Source organism: Bemisia tabaci, chromosome 8 (assembly GCF_918797505.1).
Source record: "Bemisia tabaci chromosome 8, PGI_BMITA_v3".
Lineage (NCBI taxonomy): Eukaryota > Metazoa > Arthropoda > Insecta > Hemiptera > Aleyrodidae > Bemisia > Bemisia tabaci.
Window position 1 is genome coordinate 46,677,372 of NC_092800.1, and position 22,144 is coordinate 46,699,515.

The 22,144-nt window shown below is 41.2% G+C and overlaps 1 protein-coding gene across 2 annotated transcripts in view; it reads left to right on the plus strand.

Moving 5' to 3' along the window:
* drn (zinc finger AN1-type doctor no) overlaps positions 1–21,285 on the plus strand; it is a 101,366-nt gene extending 80,081 nt beyond the window's left edge. For both annotated transcript variants that reach the window (XM_072303395.1, XM_072303396.1), the window contains 3 exons: positions 10,569–11,195; positions 15,052–15,193; positions 16,706–21,285. In XM_072303395.1, the coding sequence (XP_072159496.1) occupies positions 10,881–11,195; positions 15,052–15,193; positions 16,706–16,854 (606 nt within the window). In that variant the 5' untranslated portion in view covers positions 10,569–10,880 and the 3' untranslated portion in view covers positions 16,855–21,285. The remainder of the gene's footprint in view (positions 1–10,568; positions 11,196–15,051; positions 15,194–16,705) is intronic.
* The last annotated feature ends 859 nt before the right edge of the window (positions 21,286–22,144 follow it).

Here is a 22,144-nt window from a genome sequence, read left to right on the forward strand (position 1 = left end):
ATCAGGAAATTTTACACAACTACGTCCTTGAACATCCTGGATTTCAGGAAGTCTTCCAAACGAAGGAACGTAACTTCATTTTAAAGTTGCAAAATTGACCCAATTAAATTTTTTTAAAGGAATTTGACCGTATGCCAGTCCAAAAGTTAGACGGTTTTCGGGCGTCATCGGAAGAAGCATCAACGACTTTTTTTTTTCATTTATTTAAGAACGCTCGATATTTTCCTTTTAATATTACGATTTGCAAGTGGAAATTCCGCAACGTTGGAATGTAATTGTAGTTACGTTGGAAAGGACGAATTTGAGCCGCGTCGCAGGCCTCACAGGCCCCTCTATCGAAGACGCCCTCAATTATTCCCTGGGAGGAAGCGACCTTTGCAGTACGACCCGGATCAATCGAAGGAACTCAGAGAGAGACTCCTTTGCGAGTTTCCGCAATCAAGGGCCTTTGTTGTCGATGAAAGCTCCGAGTTGAATCGCTGAAACGCTCCAAGAGTCGTCCGCCTCGCTTGTCACGTCCTTAGCCTCCGCCGACCGCGCCAACTTTAACCACCCACCGCTTCCGAATCCTTCCTCAATCCTCAGTCGGAGGCTTCCCAATGCTCCGCCACGAAACACGTCTCGTTTCGGTCCGTGTGTCGCATTTTCCGTCGCGCTCAGACTGCCATGAAACGTGAGAAAGAAACAAAAGGTTGCACATTTCACTAGGCTGTGAAATATTTCATATTTTTCAGGGGCTAGAGTATGCAACCCGCCCTCGAACTCACAAGATAGATGAAATCACGGAAAAAATAAAATTGCTGATTTCACAATTCAATTGCTAAAAAAAAGTGACTGCAATGTTGCAATGTAGATTTCACAACACAAAAATGCTAATTTTACCACCACCGCGGTTAAATTAGCTTGCGATAGTGGTTAAAGTAGCAGTTTTTTGTCGTAAAATCTACATTGAAACATTGCAGTCACTTTTTTTTTCAGCAATTGAATTGTTAAATCTGCAATTTAATTTTTTCCGTGTCTGTTCTAACAGTAAGTTGCAAATGAGGTGTCGCTCATTGTCAGATTCGGGAGAAAAGTTGAAAAACGAGGCCCGATTACATCTCTCCTATCTTGGGCTGTGTTGCTCACGTAACGTTCGAAGCATCACTGCAGATAAGACAAACGGATGCGGACATAACATGGGAATAGAGTAAGGGAAAATACGGTCGTTGATGACGGCGCAGTGATACGACTATTCGTGTTTGATAGATGTCAGTGTTGCGTCTGCAAAATTGAAGGCGCGATACCGCGAGGTGTGAACTCTCAATGCTTGGTTCTATGCTCCTGGTGAAGTGTCACTTCGTTCCGGAGAGGAAGTAGTTTTCTTTTGAACACTAAATAATTGCTCCGGAGAGAAAATAATTCTCTCTGCAGAACTGACGAATTTCTCCGGAGAGAGAATATTTTCGCTCCAGACAGGGCCGGATTAAGGGGGTGGCCACATGGGCGCGGCCCATGGTGGCAAATGTAAGGGGCGGCAAAAATTTGCAACTTTTAAAAGTGTAGGTATAAAAAAAAAATCCGATTTATAAAAACAAAATTACAAACGAGAAAAGGCGACAAAATCTCTCATTCCCTGAGAGTATAGTAATTTCTAATTTTGTCGTCTCTTAGTGATACAAGAGACAGCACCTTCAATAAGTCGAGTTAAGAGAGAGACCAAACACGCAATTTGGCCTAGAATGGCGCGACTTAGAGAGAAATGATAACGAGGACTTGAGATGAAAAGGAGAAGCCCTCGGCGCGGCGCGGTGATCGGCATGTAACACACATTAGCGCCTACAAGACTGCATGAATACTTCACGCATTGCGCCAAACACAGTGCGGTCAGCGTGAAACGCATAGCGCCTACAAGACTGCGTGAATACTTCACGCATTGCGTCCAACACGGTGCGGTCTGCGCGGCGCGGCGGCGGAAGTTAAAATCATTGAACCACATTTATGTTTGTTCTTTCATAATTTTTTCGTTCATTTCTTATGAATGGAAGGCCTTGTCCACACAGAGATAGGTTTACGGAACTTAACTTTCGAGCAAAGTTTCGTGAACTTTGCTAGTAGTGTTGACCGGGCCTTCCCAAAAAATGTGTTCAACACGAGTAAATGCGTCTTATGCACCCCTCCACCGCTGGCACGTTCATTTAATGGTTTTTATCGAGTTTCAAAACGAATGAGAAGGGGGCGGCAAAATATAGGCGGCCCATGGGCGGCAAGTAGGTGAATCCGGCCGTGGCTCCAGAGCAATTAGTTAGTTTTCTGGAGACAAATATTTTCACTTCCCAGTAATAATGTATCGCTCCGAAAAGCTATCTCTCTGCTGAACTCGATCTTGTTGGATCGGTGGAATTTCGATTTCAAGAATTGGTTGGATACTGCTCTGTTGGGTAGTGCGGGAGTGCAGTGCGTCCAGCGTCCACCGACCTATTTCGACCGGTGGGGGGGGGGGGGGGCGACGAATTTAGGTGAGACGACGAGGCCACGTGTCGGAAGATGCGATTAGTTTCCGGGGGGGGGGGGGGGGGGGATTATTTTCGGACGCCACCCGGACCCGTCCAAAGCACCTAAGTCCCGAGGGACGCACCGGGATTACCGAGCCCGTAGCCCGTATCCCTCCAGCCACCCGATTTGTCTTATCCTTAGGACTTCGGCCGTCAGCCTGCTTGGAGAACGTATCTAATGCTAAACTTAAAAAAATAAATAAATAAATAAAATGAAATAAAAAAAAAACACCACGGTGTCTACCCGTTCCCAAAAGTCCCCAATGTCCCCGATTACCCCACATTCCGGAAGGGCGTCCCCGATATCCCTGAAAGTCCCCAATTTTTTTGTTCAGGTCCCCAAAAAAGACAAAAATCGTCCCTAACACCGGCATTTTCAAATTTCCGGCGGCGCGGTATAAGCAGGAATCAAAAAACTGATGTGTTGCTTCGTTTTTCGTATGTTTTCATCGGTTCAACATGACTTGTAAAATTAGTCGAGTAAAATGCACCTTGTAACGCTCTTCTTAGCTCCCTTTCTCTTATTATTTCGAGCAAAATGTACCCGATTTGCCTGGAAAAAAAAACTCCCCTAAAAGTCCGTGAAAGTCCCCAATTTTGGTTCTTCATAACTGGTAGACACCCTGAACACGACCAGTGCACTTAGCACGACAGCTTTGGTAGCCCAAATCGGAGGACGGGAACGGCCCACTATCTACCTTTGTTTAAATAGATAAAGCCTTCGTTTGTTCGGATTCCATCGGTGCAGCAAACGGTTGTTGTTGCCAGGGTAACCCGTAACAAACGTGGAAAGACGCTTTGCCGACAATGTACCCGCGCAACGAGCGAGTTGCCGTATTTAGCACGTACGTCCCGCCGTGCGTAGCAAGAACGTCGTGTTTCAATTCCAAATTCTCAAATCATCCTCTTATACGAAATCCTCATTTTCAAGAAAACCCAGTATTCTCCATGCTTCATATTTCCATTTGAACTTCCCGATGTGAAACACAGTTAATCTTTAAGTATGAGGGATGGCTTTTTGCAGCTTTTCTTGTGAAGTAACCTTTTTTTTTTTTTCGCGGAGAAAGATGTGGCAAGTCTGGAATGAGGATACGCCGTTTTTGCCGTGGACGGCAGATTTTTAGACCCTTTTAGAGTACCTATATAGGGACCCTTTCGATTGAATGACAAAAAAAAAAAAAATTACATCTGAGAAAATATTCTCAAATTTTCTCGGGAATTTTGGCAACGTCCGAAGGCTTTTACGGCGTTCCTCCCGAGCACGGCAGATTCGTTCTGTAGGAAGCATTTTTCATTCCCAGGTGTGATGGAGTAATGCACGGTTTCGGTCGATTTAACGTAACCAAAAATTTTGTCGATCAACTAAGTCTGTTTTGTTGATCTGACCGATAAAAGTGACTCTGAGCAGCCCGAAGTAACCGCAAACGCGGAATTGTTAAACTGAGCTCGTGCAGTATCAGAAAATCAATTCAACGTATTTCTGCTAAACGGAACTATGTGCATCAAGACACGAGCCCTGAGACTCCTAAGAATATATGCATGATACAGGGCTCACGTCATAATACGCACAGTTCCGTTTGGCAGAAATGCGTCCAATTAGCGAATTTTTCAGTCGGAATCGCCCGACTTTCCCGAAATAAAAATTCGAGCCGCGTGTGATTAATGTGCAAGGCTGAAGTTGAGTTAAGCTCTTTGGTCCGGGGAACGAAGTAATGGGAGCAGCGAGCCGATTCAGTAATCGTGGCGAAGTGACGAAATTACTACGGCGTGGTATCGCGGTTACGAGCGGATACGAAAGAATACGGCCTTGACTGTCGCATTCTCGCAGCGCGCACTCACGCAGCTTGCACCCCAACGCCGCAGCCCGGCGCCCGACGCGCTTTCGACGTCGCGACGCCACGCTGCGTTTCCGAGTGACGACCACTGACGTCACGGCCGCTGTTGTCAAGTCGCCTCGCTCCGCCCGCCCGCTTTCGAGGACTTGGATGCATTCCCGCGTTTATAAGCCTGATGAATTTCGTTCGACAACTTGACAGTATTTTCAGGGTTGTTACAGTCAGGGAGTAAAGGGAAATGTCAGGGAATTTTCAAAAGTCAGGGTTTATCAAGTCACCTTTATTTGCTTTTCAGTATGGGTTTGAAGTCCTGAACGACCAATTTTGCCTGAACACTATCTCCAATTATGTCTTTTTAATAATCTGGCATATATTTTATTGTCAGGGAATTTCACCAAAATGTGTCAGGGAAATCAGGGAAATGTCAGGGGATTTCATTTTCTAGATTCGGTGGCAGGGTTTACCACAGTCAGGGAAAACCTGGAAAATTCCCCTGGTAAAAATTGGCAGTAGAATCTGTGTTCCAAAATACCATAGACCTACAGCCGGCTGTAAGATTTCCAATAGCTTCTACAGCCGGCTACACAATTTCTTATAGCCTTTTATAGCCGATGGCGATTAAGCAACAGCCAGGCGATAAAGTGTATGCTAAACTTTACTAATTACGGATGCTAGGTTTTAGTGAGTTTTTGGAATACTGCTCTCATTTTGGGCCGTAGTATCTTGATTTATTTTGCGAGGAAAGCTCCGTACTTTTGATGGATGCCTTCCATTCCTAATATATTAGAGCGCCTTCAGTTTCGTATGATACTGTGCAATACCTCTGGTGTGAAATAGTTGCTTCAAGCGCCGTGGCACGCTGCGGCGCGGCAGGCGGGCAGCCAGCGCGAAACGCGCATTGGCGCCTACAAACCTAACAGGGATACTTCACGCGTTGCGCAATGCGTGAAGTATCCCTGTTAGGTTTGTAGGCGCCAGTGCGTCGCCGCTCCGCTTTGTGTTAGGCTCTAATATTTAATCTGGCGGAGTCAGCGTTATTCAACTCATGATTTTGAAATGTTTGCACATCCTGTATGGATTATTCTCATTTTAATTGATGAAAAAAAATATGTGTTAAAGGAAAATATAATGTGTGTTTTGTAAATATTAAGGTGGTTCCGTATCAAACTTAATGATTTCCAAAGCACATGAATTTCTACACAATTTCTTGTAGCCTTTTATAATCGATGGCGAAAAAGCAACAGCCAGGCGATAGGAACTATAGCCCGGCTGCATAATTTTTTATCGCTTCGTATAGCGCGGCCGTATGATGTTCTCCGCATTCTACAGCCAGCTATACGATTTTCTGTAGCCTTCTTCAGCCGGCTATAAGAATTCCCATGGTATTTTGAAACGCAGCTCTTATCGCCCATTTTTTCCAGGGTCGGGGGATTTCATTTTCTAGATTCGGTGGTAGGGTTTGCCACAGTCAGGGAAAACCGGGAAAAGTCAGGGGATTTCATTTTCTTGATTCGGTGGCAGGGTTTGCCAGTCAGGGGAAATCGGGAAATGTCAGGGAATTTTAAAAAGTCAGGAAAACCTGTAAATGCCAGGGAAAAATCGTCAAGTCACCTTCATTTCCTTTCTCGCAAATTTTGGCTGAAAACTATTTCTAACTACGGTGAAAGTTCGCTAAGTGGCATTGTTTAGGGGCCGAAAAAAATTCGACTTAATCGGCATTTCGTCTTAACCGTAGTTCGACTCAGCGAGCTTTTACCGTATGTCTTTCCTAAAATCCGGCATTTGCTCGATTGTCGTAGAAGTTGACCAAAATTTGTCAGGGAAATGTGAGGGAATTTAATTTTCTAAATTCTGTGGCATCCCTGTTACTATTTCAGGAAAGAAAGTCCCGGATTTTCTTGGAAAAGCACCCCGTACTTTAATTCCCCGAAAGTCCCCGGTTATGGTTTTTCATAACTGGTAGACACCCTGGGTGCCTGGGTATGCATTCATGTGATGAGGCGGGGATCCCGTGGACATCGGCGCGGCTGGAGGTTACGCGCGCGAGGCGCGACGTTAGACGTCAGACGTCACACGGCGAGAAACTACGTTGGATAATGCGATTGCGCTCGGTGGCGTTCCACTTTTTCCCCCTCGTTCGCTCCTCGCGCCGCGCGGCCGAGCCGAGCCGAGTCCACCCGAACGTCCGAACCCAGAGTCGTCATAGCCCGTGGTTTTAATTCTCGCTTATGTAAGTCCGCCGTGTCCGCAGCTTGCTAGAATACCTTTGCTCACAGATTTAGTATGGAATCCGGGCCCTATGCTGCCATGCTAAGAAAAAACGCCGTATGAACCTCCAAGCCTTGCCAAAAGTCTTCTGATGAATTACGATTTTATTGGGGAAATCGTAAGTATCCCCCCCCCCCCCATTTTTCAGACAATTTTTTACGCAAATTAATCTAAAATATCAGCAAATTTCAAGGAAAACTACATAAATTTCGTCCTAAATGCTTGTTTTGTCCGAGGAAATGTGGCAACTCTCGAATGTCCATATGGCGTTCTTCCTTAGAACGTCAGTATGGAGATCCTCGTAGGTTCCCGAAATATGACAGCGACTGTGAAGGGTGCTATCAAGACCGGAGAAAACCGGGAATCGTCAGGCAGCGAAAAATGTTTGGGAAAATTCAGGGGATCTCCGAAAATACCTTTCTTGGTGATTCTCAAAAATCGTTGCTTAATCCTTGCCTTTTCTTTACTTTTTCCTTACCTCGCAATCATTCCTAACTCTATTCGGATGGGGAAAGTGAAATGACAGAGACAACGTGTCAAGGAAATCAGGGAAATGTGAGGGAATTTCGTATCCTAATTCTGTGGTAATACTGAATATCTTGTTTCTGAGCGTTTCTCCTGAGAAAGGTCGTATCTGGGTGACGTCACCAGGACGCGAAGCGCTTGGAAGTGCCTGCCCGGGCGCGTAGGCTCTGCACCACTGACCCATTTCTCATGGGTCCGCTCTCATTGCCGGGCGCCGCGCCGGCCGTCGTCGTATTCGAACGAATCGGAAAGTGAAGGATGGGAAAACGCAGCCCGGGGGACGTTGGGGGGAGGGGGGGGGGGTGGAAAGAGAGGTGTCCGGAGTCCGGATCGTGTGCCGGAAACAACGAAGCTGTGACGAAACATCGCGCCGCGGTAATTACGTCCAACTAGACGCGCGTCCGTCGCGCACCCGGGCCTCCCCCTGCCCCTGCCCGCCGAGATCTCCCGCAGAACGCGCTCCTGGTCTACCGTCCTCGCTACAAACGCCGTAAGAGCATTCCAACGTCGCTGAATTTCCTCTCACAGTATACTTCTTCTCGAAGGAACTCGAGAATATTTCTCCTCGCAATTTTAGATAAAATCACAAACAAAATTATCTGAGACATCGGCAGAAAAATTTCATAGAGTACAAAGAGTCGAATGTAGGAGAGCTGGGCCATGTTCTGCTCGACGAATTCCAGCCCGTGTGCCCGAGTTCGGGTCGCTTTTTCGATAAATTTTCGATCCAAAATGGCGGTGGGAATACGTGGTAATTCTATCTCTCTGTTGTTATGTGTTGTTGTCATCGGATGGCGGGTACCGCGTATCGCAAACAATCGATATGTATCGAAAAGTGCCCTGCGTCACACAGGTTCTCGAATTCGGACATGGAAAATGCTTAAAAGTGGCGCAGCTTCCCACTTACATTACGACTCTATGTACTCTATGAAAAATATTGACAAAAAATTCCTGAAAATTAGTGATTCGCCAGAGGAAACTCGGCAATGCCTGAAGGCTCATACGACGTTTTTTCTCAGCTCGGCAGCATAGAGGCGACAATTTCAATCCCATCGTCGTTGCCGTGGCGCTTGACTCACAATCAGTGGCTGTGTGCGGAGCGCGGAGAGATCCAAGAGGAACTTCCCTCTCGTACCAACGAGATGAGTCTCACGAATCCCATCTGAATTGCAGCTTCCCGGGGAATTTGGATGATGAAATGCTCGTAACTCGGTATCCGGGAGAGCCCGCGGCAACTTTCTCGGGCTTTCCAGTCGAATCGAGCTCAGGAGAAAGGAACTGACATCGGCTCATCGAATGTTTAATCGTGAAATCTTCACTGATATATTTCCCGAAATTTCTGATGTCAATCGGAAGATGAAAAATTTGTATCACATAGCACCTGATTATCAGCCTACCATCGAAGTATGATCGAACTAGACGCAGTCCACATTTCGGGTGGGAATGAGCTGAAAAAAGTATATTTTTCACTAATATATTTACTTACCAGATTTTTTTGTGCTCTACCCAGTTTTGCCATTGCGCCCAGGAAATCAGTATACGTGTCTCAAGGCTTCTGATGTTACAATTCTGTCGCATTTCATTTTGTCAGAAGACGAATGGTCGTCGTTTTTATCTAGAAGTCCGAGGATCTTTTTCTGAAAATGTTGCACTTTAAAGTCATAATTAGTTTTCCCAAAAGAATATAAAGGGAAAAATTCAAACAAATGACGTTTCACCATAGTGGGTTAAGGAAAACTACATATCATGCTGAAATACCCTAAGCCCGCCGTTTGGCGCGGACAGTCAAAACGCCTTCAAATCTGTGTATATGCAACACGGACATCCAAGGAGCTCGAATAGTTGCATCCAGGAGCTAGAATGAAACGTATAGTGTTGGTTGCATTATACATCAACTAGGAGCGCTCCCCTTGTTTCTCTTACACCGTAACTTAATTCCTAAAGAATAACATGGTGTGTTAAAAAGTGCATTGAAAGTGTGTTTAGTTGGCCGTATATCTTGCTTGCAAGAGACCCATTCTCCCTGAGCCCTTAAACTCGCGTTGGCGAGGCTACTGGAAACGTGGTCGGGAGGGCGCATGGCGGCTCGGAAGATGGCCTTTTCGGGTCATTCTCGTCTCCCGGAAACTGAGCGACGCGCGACGGGCGGCACGAAAATGAGCAGGAAGTGGCGAGTTGCTCGCGTCATGCACGCGCGCTGCGACGCGGCGCTTATAGCTGACCTTACCTTTTCTGAGCTTCTCAGTTTCGCTCACCTTTGCCTTGAGCCGCGCAATCGCCTGGCCATCCGTCCGCCGCTCGGATCCCACCGTCATGTCGATTTCCCGTCCATCACGATCAACGAGCAGTTTTCCCAAATCCCAGGATCTGTTCCTCGATCTCACCGTCTTCAGCAATTTCTCGGATCCAGGGATTTCTTCTCATGCTCATGAGAAAAGAGCAATTTATGAAAGATGGCTCTCTTGCACTCAACCTTATTTGAAGTTCGGAGGAAAATATTTCGTTTCAAGTGGTTTTTTCCACGTAAAGAATGCTGGGGTGCAGAGTGATCTGATCATGATCTGGTGAGATATCTCGTGGGTGAACGGTGTACACTGAAAAAAACGATTGGTAGAATTTACCACTCCTTCACGATGTATGAATTCAAAGCCGATTCTGGTTACCTGTACCTTTACCTTTTTTCTAGCAGAATTGACTCTGAATTAACGCTGTGTGATATACAGCGTGAAGGAATGGTGAATTCTATCAATCTTTATTTTCAGTGTACACTGCGGTGGCAGCCGCGCTGATTTTTTGTTAAAATTAATTCAATCGCACTGATTTTTGTTAAAATTACTTCAATCGCGCTGATTTTTTGTTAAAATTACTTCGACCGACCTTTGTAATAGCGGGAAGGGAAAATTTGCGTTTTGCTGGTGAAAGCGTACACTGATGAACTTTCTGCACCCCTGAAAGAATGAGATGACGTTATTCAAGGTATTCAATGTTCGAAAAGTAAAATGAAAAACATAACCTCGACTTAATGTCTGCCTAATCGACCAATTTGCATTTCGTCCTTTTTTTTTTTTTTTAAAAAAAAAAAAGGCAGTCGGAGTTCTTGTAGGGTTGAATACTACTTCTTTTGTCAAATTTCGCGAGAAACACGATTTCTCATAAGGGAAGGAGCCCCTGAAAATCGGGGAAAAATAAGGGAATAATCATGGTCAAGAATTCTAGTGAACCATGACGAAGACTTATCACTCAGCGTACTTTTTTAAAAATTAATTTCAAGATGTTTGAAGTGTCATTTTCTTGGCAGAAACGTTTGATAATTTATTTTGATTGATTGAAAGTTTTGATCATGTATTTTGATGGGTCGACGTGCATCCAAATCTCTAACAATTCCTCTCTTTTCTGTGTGTTGCAGGTGAAGTGGTGGTCGTGACGAGCACTTTCCCGATTCTTCCTCGGAGGAACAATATTTGCAATAGTTTTTAACGGTTTCGAGTTATTTGTTGATTTTTTTTTGTTTTCCCCCTCAGTTTTAGTTTTTCTTTCCTTGTTAATTTTTCGCACTCGGTTTTCCCTTGGTTTTACTTGATTCTCACTTCGCCGCGGATATCCCTGAGTGATAACGGAACGCCCGAAGGTAGACCCACACACAACTAAGACTCACCAAGGAAATTGTGATTGTGCACTCGCTAACTAGTAGTTGAATAAATTTTAAACGTTTTTAAAAATGGAGCGTGAATCGAATTCGATGCAAGCGCTATGCCGCTCGGGCTGCGGGTACTACGGAAACCCGGCGACGGACGGTTTGTGCTCGCTGTGCTACAAGGAAGTGCTCAAGAAGAAACAGCAGCCGCCCAACCCGGCGCCGACGGCCGCAGCGGTGGCCCAGTCAGTCTCAGTAGGACACTACGTCCCCTCGTCTAGCAACAGTGGAGTTTTCGGACAAAATAGCCATTCTGTTAATATAATTGATACTGCCGTATCCACAATTCCTGTCGTTTGCACCTCCTCATCGCCAGCCCCTAGTGACCATATTAAAGATGTGAGTATCCTCTCTTCGCTTTTATATCATCCTTACTAATGGCTAAGTCCAGGATTCCCACAGTCAGGGAAACCCGGGAAATGTCACGGGAAGTGACGAAAATGTCAGGGACATATTGTTGAGTCACCTTTTTTTCCGTTTTTCAATGGGTTTGACGTCTCGAAAAACACATTTTGCCTGAAAACTTTTTCTTGGTAATGGAGAATTGGCACACAAAAATTGTATCGCTTCATCTGAGAGTTCCCCAATGAGCTGAGTTCGCAATATTTTTCATAACTTTTTTCTAACATGGGAAATTGGAGGAAAATAGATTTAAACGTGAGAAAATGTGCTGCTTTATGACGCCGCGCCATCTGGCAGTACTTTCCATTTAAACTCATGCATTTTAGCAGATTAGGTTATTTTGTCATATTTTCTCCAATATTCGTCGGATTTAGAAATAAAGGATATCCTCGCACTCAGTTTTCCCAGTAGTATCATTTTATAGATGAAATTCACAAACTTTAAGACACCTGCAAATTCTCTGTTATGTCTTTTTAACTAGCTGGCACTTCTTCAATTGTCAGGGAATTTCACCAAAATATTCGGGGAGAACAGGGAAATGTCGGGGAATTTCGTTTTGTGGATTCGGTGGCAACCCTGCAGTCAGAGAATATCGGAAAATGGCAGGGAAAACGACGACAATTCCAGAGAAAACTCGTCAAGTCACCCTTATTTGCTGTCTAAAGTGGGGGCCACGTTTCGAACAACACATTTTCCCTGAAGCCCAAAAATTATTTCTAATTAACAGCTCTGTCTTTTCATCCAACTGGTGTATCTTCAATTGTCAGGGAATTTCATTCTCCAAATTCTGTGGCAACCCTGTCAGTGGCACTGGCACCCGTTTTTTTTAAATTCATTTCTCAAAGTTCAGCGTGAACGGAGCTTCTTGGAATTTTTTTCGGATTTTTTAAATCCTGAATGCGGAAGAAATCCCGTTTTGAAAACGCCAAAACTGGGATCAGTTTGAAGGGGCTCAAGTCTTGAATTTTTGGCGGGCACCGATGACGTATTCTGGCCGGGAACGGCGTTTACCGATTGGCTCAACTTGGTTTCCTACTACGCCTCGCTACGTCGATTCGATTGTCAGCGTTTGAGTGGGCAGATTTTGATTAGCCTTTTCTCCCCCCTAGAAATCTATTCCGTGTTTCTTTATGAGTTTTTTAGTTTTTTCACAAAATTTTATGCAGGAAAAATTAAACTAAAACCGTGAAAAAATTCCACGCTACTGCCTCATTCGCCTATTCCCGCAGCATATCAAAATAAAAAGGATGAAACCTATTCCCGCAGGATATCAAAAGAAAAAGGATGAAACCTCCCATGAATGAGGGAGGCGGTTGATTTTATTTTACAAAGTAGAAACGTAGGTCTGTTTTAGAGAAAAAAATATGCTCATCTAATGGGACCACTCTAGGAGGTGCGGCTTTACTAATCCCGACTCAGGTTTCCCAACCATAATTTTACTTGGAACACATTTTTTGCAACAAAAATGACTGAAATCGACTCCTAACTAAGATAGCAACGACTTGGTTCACATTGGTTATGGTAATGGTTTGAATTCTTCGCTCGCGAGAAAGACCATAGTCTACTTGAATCAAATCGCGCACTACGACGGTTTTGGCAGGCTTCTTTTTAATCGAGCTATGTTCCATCCTCGCCTTGTGTTGTTCACGGTGTTAACAACGTGCAGCGGTAGAGCCAGAGCACAGAGATTGTGCTTGTCAAATTTTCATTCCGCAGAGATTCCACTGGTAACGTTTAGTCCGCTACATATTTGACTCGCGTAGACTTTTGTTTTTCCATGAGCGGGAGATTTGAATTTACGCGTCGAAAAAGTTGAATTTTTTAGTTACGAGTCAGTGCCAATAATTCACGTCTACGTGTTCCACGTGGAATCCTGACTTGAAAATGTGTACTTTGCACAAGAATGCTTCAATTCGCACCTTGCTCAATGTTCCATCGACTAATTTAGGCACTGTTTACCTAATTCGGATGAATTTCCAAAACTGACGTGTAACGGAATAGATTAATAATTACCGTCAGTCAGTTCTTTGCCAGTCACTAATTATTCATTACACACAGGCTCTCAATTTGTTGCTGTTATTCGAGGTTAGCACAATTTTCTCTGCTCTCCATAGAAACAACCATTGAAATGAACTCCTCTTACCCTTCGATTCTTTTTGCCAAATTTCACCCGTGTAAATCTTTTCGAGAAGAAAATTACCCTGAAAAAATACCCGTTTCTGCGGCGAGCAAGATTCTTAACCCTGAGACGACCATGCGCTTTACAAACGTGTGACCTTCCATTATGAACGAGATCCGTTGTTGATTGGGGCAAGCTCTTCTGCCTGCACCATGAGGCCGGTAACCAAATCGGACCTCTCTTGACGTAAGTGTCATGTCCTCTCACTCTTTTGCCTCGAGGAAAACGTGTGGCTCAAAAGTCAAGAAGAAGAAAAGTTATCGGAAGAAAGTCGTAAGTGTCAAGAGGGTCCGCATCTTCTGTTTTGTGGTTCTGGTTCTGTCAGGTTATGTCTAATAATTCTAAACCATGATAGGATTTTAAAAGTCGCCTTCAGGTTATTTCGTTTTTTTGTTGGTTATATTCGTGCAGACGGCATTCTCGAGATTCCATCGTGATGAGGTTGTCTGCCGTTAGTATCAACCGGAAAATATCGGGAAATTTGATGTCGCCAGAAAATCAGGGAAATCGGTCAGGAATCCGGACATTTCGAGTGCTTCAGGCATTTTTCAACTGCCCCAGTCGCAGGGTCGCCACAGTCAGGAAAAACCGGGAAATGTCGGGGAATTTTTAAAAGCCAGGGTAAACCGGGAATTGTCAGGGAAAATACCGAAAATCACTAAAATCTCTGGGAAAATTTGTTAAAGTCACCTTAATTTGCTTTCTAAAGTGGGTTTTGAGATTTTGAACAAGAAATTTTGCCTGAAAATTTTCAATTATGCCTTCTCAACCATCCGTCACATTTTAGTTGTCAGGGAATTTCACCAAAATGTGTCAGGGAAATCAGGGAAATGCCAGGGAATTTCACTCTCAAAATTCTGTGGCAACCCTGTACATGTAGTTTAGCACATGCTAAAAGGGAGCATTTGATTCACTCATCAAATATGTCAGCTTGTGAAAGCAAGGAAGTGTCAATTTTTTTGCGCTGAAAATCAGAAAATTTCATTTGAAGTATCGGGAGAATCCAAAATAAAATATTATTAGACACCTTGTTGATGCTCAGTTGCCATGGGTAGTTTTTGAGTTTTATGAAAGTCGTAGTCGACATGGTTGAAAAAAGGGGTTGCGCAATTTGTAATCTACCTACTGAAAAGAAGAAGAAAGCAAAAGAAAGAATCAAGCTTTCGAATCATGGCTTTAATTAAAAATGTTCACTTCACGGAAACTCCCAGTAAATCCCACGAGAGGAGTGATGATTTTTCTAATGCCAATAGAACAAAACTTTTTATACTATCAGCATGAACGTTATGAACATTCATTTCTGACCTAAGTATTCAGTTTAGAATTTTTCCATGTGCCAAATGTGTTATGCATAAAATTGTGATAAAAAGCTTGATTTCTCACCGTGTCTAGAGGTTTATTAAGGATTTGAATTCATTATCCAAGAAATAACTTTTCGAAGTTGGTTTGTGTCGTTAGGCTAAACGACACGAATTTCAGTTAATGTAGGTTGATTCTTGGTCTTTAAGCGAATGTGTCATGTTATTAGACAGACTCGAATATCCCTTGAACTATCTTTATCGTGGCTCCTTCTTTTGTCCTTACTGACAATTGTGTCTAAATTTCTGATTTCAGTCCGACAATGAAGGAAGCAGTGCAGTTTCCGCAGAAACGAGTATTAACAACGACGCTCAAGATGGAAAGGATGATAAAGGAGAAGATAAAAATAAAAAGAAGAATAGATGTGGTATTTGTCGCAAGAAAGTGGGGCTAACAGGTAAGCTCGAAGTTCTCACTCTTACTCATGGAATGGTGCAAGTGTGGAAAGCACCTAATTCTGCACAGCATTATTTTTCAGGCAATGATTAAACTGAATTTAGGCAAGTTTTCAATGCATGATAATTGTTTACTGATTTAAGCAGAATCAGCTCAATTGCATCTTCAGACGTTTCATTTCCCTTCATGTTTCTTTTTAGGACGTTAAATCAAGCAACTTAATGGGTCAGTTGCGCTGGTTACAGAATCGTGATTTCATGGTTAATTCTTGTAGATTAGCTGAAGGTAATCGGATCTGTCCAAACAGCAACTTTCTATTTTCTATATTAACGGAGGTATTGGGCTTTGAAAAATTTGGTTCAAGACGTCGTCCACTGTGGCTATGCATACCAGGATTTCTTCCACCTCGGATTCATCATCAGGTGATACACATATTTGCACTGCTTACTCAATGTTTAATTCGGATGAAAGCAAGGTGGAAGAAACCAAAGGTGTCACCACTGCGGTGGATGTTGCAAACCAAATTTTTTAAAGCACGATATCTCGGTTAATATTGGACATAGAGAGTTGCTGTTTGGACAGATCTTATTATGTTAGCTATTCTGCAGGAATCAAGTATAAAAACACGGTTCTGTGACCAGTGCAACTGACCCATTCATCCAAATTTTCAGCAAAGTTGGATTTTTATCAGCTTTTAAGCCATGTGACTGTTCATATCTGAAATTAAATTTTATTTTGTTCGTACAAGAGTACAAAATCAAATAATGATATGAATAACAGGTTATCTGGAACCCTACGATTTTATCTTAAAGACAAAGGCAAACTTTTACAAAGTTTCATCCCTGTATTCAATGGAGCAATGGACCTATTTATGCTGTAAGGAATTATGTTGCAAGCAAACCCTTTGCATCTTGATCCCTTAGCATAAATATGTCTCAATTTCAAGTTTGTCAGAGGAAAAACCAGGGTTTCCCACCATGCCACAGGAATCCTCTCTGTAACCTTAATTTTTACTGAAAAAACTTGATGTTTTCCAGTGGATTCGACATTTCAATCAATGAATTTTATCCGTAAACTATTTCAAATTATCTCTTTTTTAACATGTGGCTTATCTTCAACTGTCAGGGAATTTTTTTTTCTAAATTCTGTGGCAACTCTGTGTGCTGTAGGTCTACTTTCCCTTGAAGGTTCAGAACCAAGCCGTCACAGTGTTTTGAATTGTGATTGTCTATTGGTAAAATGTGTGATGCGGACTTCACTAATGGTGTGTTGTGAAGTAGGTATCAAATTTTTCTGAGGTGCCTGAAAGGATTTTTATGAAATATTTGGTTTTCTCCAAAACCTCCATTCTGTTAGCTTCCATTCCATACAGCAGACTCATCGCCAAATATTGGCCCATGGTACCAAGTCTCAAAGTGGAGAGTACTCGAATTCTCCATTACTGTATTATTCATTATATTTCCACATTTATATCATATTTCCACTGAGTCATCTATTGGTTTTTCTGTTGCAGGTTTCGAGTGTAGGTGTGGTGGTCTATATTGTGGTGTACATCGATACTCAGACAAACACGATTGCTCCTTTGATTACCGTGAAATGGGCGCTCAAGAAATTCGACGTAACAATCCAGTCGTCGTGGGAGAGAAAATTCAGAAAATTTAAATTATTTCACTTATTTTACTCTTAATATTACACACACTTATATATAGAGGTATATATACTTTGATTAAATCAACTCGACCGCTACATCAAATTAAATTTGCCTCAAAAACTTTGATTTTGCTCCTCAATTGATGACTTTAGTTGGAAAATTTCATTACCTCTGAATATACCGTTATCATCATCATTATTTGTAACTTTTTCCAGTGACAGTGAAAAATTTGAAGCCTCTCCAGTTTTTTCGGCCTCTTGATTTTTAATTCCCCTGGTTGTTTAGTTTGAAAAAAGACAATAACTTCAAGTAGCTTTCTGCTTTTTGACCGCTTGTCCCTTAGGCGGCTGTTAATTATTAAATGCACCAAAAATTTCTCAACCCAATAGTATGAGGCATTTCTTTGTTTTTCTAGTTTTTTTCCAACAGCAGACTGAACTAAATAAGTGTGAAGTAGTATGCGGTAATCTTACTCAATTCATTCCTAGCGCAAAATGAACACGCGTAATCGTAAGCTTATTGAACGGTAATTAATGATTAAGTTTTACTTTAGTTTTGAGTCTTACGCTACCAGTTAATTTTAGTTTTAAATCTGCGAAATCGTCTGAGTTTGCCGTTCATCGGCTGCAAGCATTAAACTTCGTGTTAGACATAGCCTTCTTGTAAATATTATACAGATTGATTATAATATAATCATTTAAAATTTAGGTTAATGTTTTAACAGTCGTTTTTGTGTACCACTCGACCACGCCCCTCCCCCCCTCTCCCGTTCAAACATCAACATCTTAAGGATATAAAAGCAGCCAAATTGAAATCCGTCCTGTTTGAACTCAATTTTAGTGATTTGTACATACTCCACTTGATCATCCTTTGAAAACTGTAACCTTCTAACCCGTACTGAGTGCTGCTTTTCTGCGTTTCTTTTAAAAGGGTTGATACAGGTAATTGAATTTTGACGGATTCTGGCTCAGGATTCTATTACTAGAGAGACTGAAACTTCCCATCAGCATTGAAAAAGAGATTTAATAACATGAAGTACTGAATTCTGTGATTTTGTGCTTTTACTCTTCAACATCCAGGCTTGAAACTCGCCTTGTGATGAAGTTTAGAAGCACACATTTTTCCCTTTTAAGGAAGTAGGTATTTTGATTGTTGTTAACTGGTGCGGAACTAAATCCATATCTTCTAGAGCACGGAAGTCCATGAAAAATGAATCTCTCGCTGAATTCGTTTTTGCTTCCTTTCTTCGGTTGCCCTATAAATAATTTAATTGTATTTCAAGGAATGTCTTTACAATTGAAATCTCTCTCACTCTTGGAATTATTTTGTTGAAACCTTTGAGAAAGAACAAAGTTTAGTGATGATGATGATAACTGGCCCTCGTAGATATCTCTGAAAGCGGCGTAATGTTGTGCATCGCAGCATAATGTTTTCTAGCGAATGATTTTTGCACAAATTTTGTGGTTTTGACGATGCTAAGGAAACTATTCATGTTTGCTTGAACTGTTTTGTATTTAATGTCAATGTTACTTTTCTTAGTTTTTTTTTCTTTTGATTCGTTTGTTTATTTCGTTCTTTTTTATGGAAAGGAAGACGAAAAAAAAAGTAAATAATATCGTAATGTTAGATTTTGTCAAAATTTTGTAATATAGGCTACTGTTTCAAGGGTTTGATGTGAGTTCAGATAGTAATTATTAAAATTTAGCTTTCGATTATCCCTAGTGAGTAACTGTTTTCATAAACTGCTGCAATAGATTGTTTCTTTTTTTATTTTAATCTATTTTTTATCATTTTTTCTCTCGTCTGTTTTTAACTGGTATAGAACCGCACCTTCGAAAGTAAAATGTATGTGTATTTGTTTCTTTTTTGCCTCTTTTTTTTTTTTTTCTCTCTGTAACTGTACTGTCGTAACGTTGTATTAAGTGATGTACATTTTATGAGTGGAGACTAAATGTGAGCGCTGCATACAGAGGAACAGTCATTAAGATTTTTCGCAAGGTTTCTTTTTCTTTTTTAAACTCAAAAGGCTGGGTGCACTTAAAGGTGTGATACGTTCCATTTTGATAAGAGTATGATTTCAATTTTCCCTTTTTTGTTTTTTTTTTCCAGAACTTTTTTTCTTTTAATGATAATTGGATTAATCAGGTTGCAGTTACTCAGCATGTTCAATTGGACTACATTTTGCCATGAGATACCATTATTTCGGGCTCATTTTAAAAAAACAACCCATTTGCTATTAGTATTCCAATGCAGATATGTATTCCATGGATGAGCCAGGAATACTAGTTCCTTTTTACAAAATGTAGTCGAATCATTTTTCATGTTAAAGATTAGTTTCAACAGAATTTGTTCATTTCAGTTAACTGTCAATCCTCCTTGCTCTGTTTGGCCAGCATACTTAAATACATTCTCTGCCACCTCTCTGAGCTAAAGTATTTCTCATTTTTTGCGGGGTTTTTCTTTTTATATCACCACCTTGTTTTGTCAAGTCGTTTAATTTGTCATTTCCCTCAGTCACTCGTCTTTCAGTCTTGATGCTTGCATTTTAAGTCTTCCAATTAAAATCTTTCAGCATCAGAAATCTGAATCACTGTCAATGAACCTTCTAGGGTCGATTTGCTGAACAGATAAATTTTGGCTGTCGAAGCCCTCTTCTCTCAAATAACAGCTCTTGAGAGTTTGCCTAGCTTTGTTTTAAAAATTAGACCCTTCAATTAGAAGCAGTTCAGATCATAATAATCTTTTTAGGTATCGCTGTCTGGCATCCCCACCCAGTTCTCGGCCTCTCTTTTGCTCTTGATGTTTTTACAGGGGTTTGTCATGATAGTGGTCGCTTTTCTGATAAGTTTTTCCCAAAGGTGAACTGTGGATCGAACTATAATACGTTTCTCAAAACTGAATTTAATTAATTTAAAACAAGACTTGTAAGAGTTTAATGTAATGGGAAGTTCAAGTTCTAATAATCAGGTTATTCTTCTTTATTTGGTTTATGAAAAAAATGATGAAAGCTAAGTAAAACATTTTCAAAATGTGGTTAACTCAAGTTTGCTCCATGCATTTGGGGCGACAAAAGAACTCCAGTTGTGGGCTGTTCTGCAAAAAAAAGCTCCTTCAAAAAGGCTAGCGCACCTCTGACTTTCTGGAGCACATTACACATTTAGCTCTAACATTTTCTGTGCTGAATATTCCTGAAGACATGACATAAACCAACACATAAAAAGCATTTCAACTGGAAAGGCCGCTTGTTTTTGTTAAACTTTTGTTCAGACTGTTAACATTTTATCCACCGGTTAAGTTCGTTGATTTCAAGTTGAAAAATATTCTGTCGTACAATGTCAATATCCAAGCAAGCGTAAGTTCTGTAAACCTGCTCCTCAAAACTGAATTGATCTCCATCAACTGAGGTAAAAATGGTTTGATATTTCTCAAAATGTAGACTGTTAAAGCTATTAGGGATTCAAGAAAGACTCAACTTCTTATTAGGCTCTTGCTGACGATCCATTGTGTTTTTTTTTCACGTTTTCTTCTTGTCAAAAGTTTAAATAATGTATTACCATCTTGAAAGAGCCTCTGTAACTTATTAAACAACCAAGTATATATAACTTCGCATGGTGTTAGCGTTAATTTCATTATTATTTGACGTAAATGAATTACTGAAGCCTGACTTTGAGATGTCAGATCTATGTGGAGTGATACCTGACAAAGTGGAAAAGTTTCATCAAATTTGATTCGAGAGGGCTTTTTCTCCCATTGTAATTGTGCATTGATAAAGTACTGCTGCTTCTTCAGGACGAAGCTGTAACCTGAGACAGATCATGCAAAAGATTGGCTCTGTTGCGCATCATTAACTCAGCTAGTGACACAAAATTTGAACATCCAAGCCTGATTATTCCTTTTTGATGAATGCAAAGGTTTTTTTAAGTTATCTCAAGACGTTTGTACCTTTTAACATCATTTTATCGTAGTTGCAATTTTTTTGTCTAAGACTCTCTTGCATTCTTTGTCTCTCGTTTAAAATCTTAGGATGTAAGCCATTCAAAGCTCAATGCTGCTAGGCCGGAGAAAATTTTAAAATTTCAGCCATCTCAGGTGACGGAGGTCACTTCAGTCCAGCCCATTCACTCTAAGTCACGTGTACTGAAGGTAAAGGATGGTTTGACTGACAATCGGATCTTGTGCGACTGAAATTTGTAAATTATCCTTGGAATTTCATACTTAGCAGCAAATAAGATTTATCCTCATTTCCTTTTAATTTTTCTTTGAGTCGTTTTCTTTTTTTATTACCACAAACATTTTCCCCTTATAGCGGCTACAACAATTTTATTACTTTCTTGTGTATATTGTTTATTTAATACTTGAAATCTTATTTATCAAATTGTTTTGAATGTATCATAGACTAAATTTAACGGTAACAAATATATATATATATTTTCTGTGTTAAACACTTTTTTTCTTTTAATATCCTCGTATTTTTAACTGTCAAAGTCTAAGCGCTTTCTCCCACAAGTTTGTCAAAGCCAGGACATTTTACTCTATATTGGTGACTGTCCTGAGTAAGAAGACTTCCGTCCTAGCAAGAAATTTTTTTGGGAAAACTCAATTTCTTAAAGTAGGTATTAGTAGCAGCCTTGAGTAAGACTAATCATTTTATTATTTCTGAAAACACTCATTAATGTTCATCATGTAACTTTAAGTTGGTAAAATTCAATGAGATTTTTAAGAGCCCTACACTGTATGGACCCATATTATGGACAGGAGGCAAAGCGGTAGTGGATTTAATTCCAGGATGGCCAACAGTTCAGGCTTTAGAATCTTTAAAATTTCCTGACTTTTCCATGACCCCTCATGAGAAATGAAGATTAAAAGATAAAAAGATAGAATGATTGCCTTGTCGTCCAATCTCAGGAACCACTTTTTAGTTCCCACAGGTCCGTAGGGTCGAGAGGCCCCTGGAGTCAATTTTAATTTCAAAATTTTGATGCCGGTCGATTTTTCATATTGATGAAAATTGATCCATTTTCTAGACAGAAAAATGCGAATACCTCGTAAACCGTTGGTCTGAGAGTTGAACGGATGTAATTTTCCAGCTCCTCTGTATGTACTCCTGTGATAACTTTGGCATCCCCCTCAAGCCCATTGGGTCGGGAGGCCCTTACGATCAATTTTAGTTTTCAAAATTTTGGTGCTGGTCGATTTTTCATCATGACGAAAATGGATCGATTTTCAGAACAGATCAATATAAATCTCGAAATTTTTTTTTTTTTTTGTCCAAAATCAAGAAAAATCCACTAGGGTAGGACA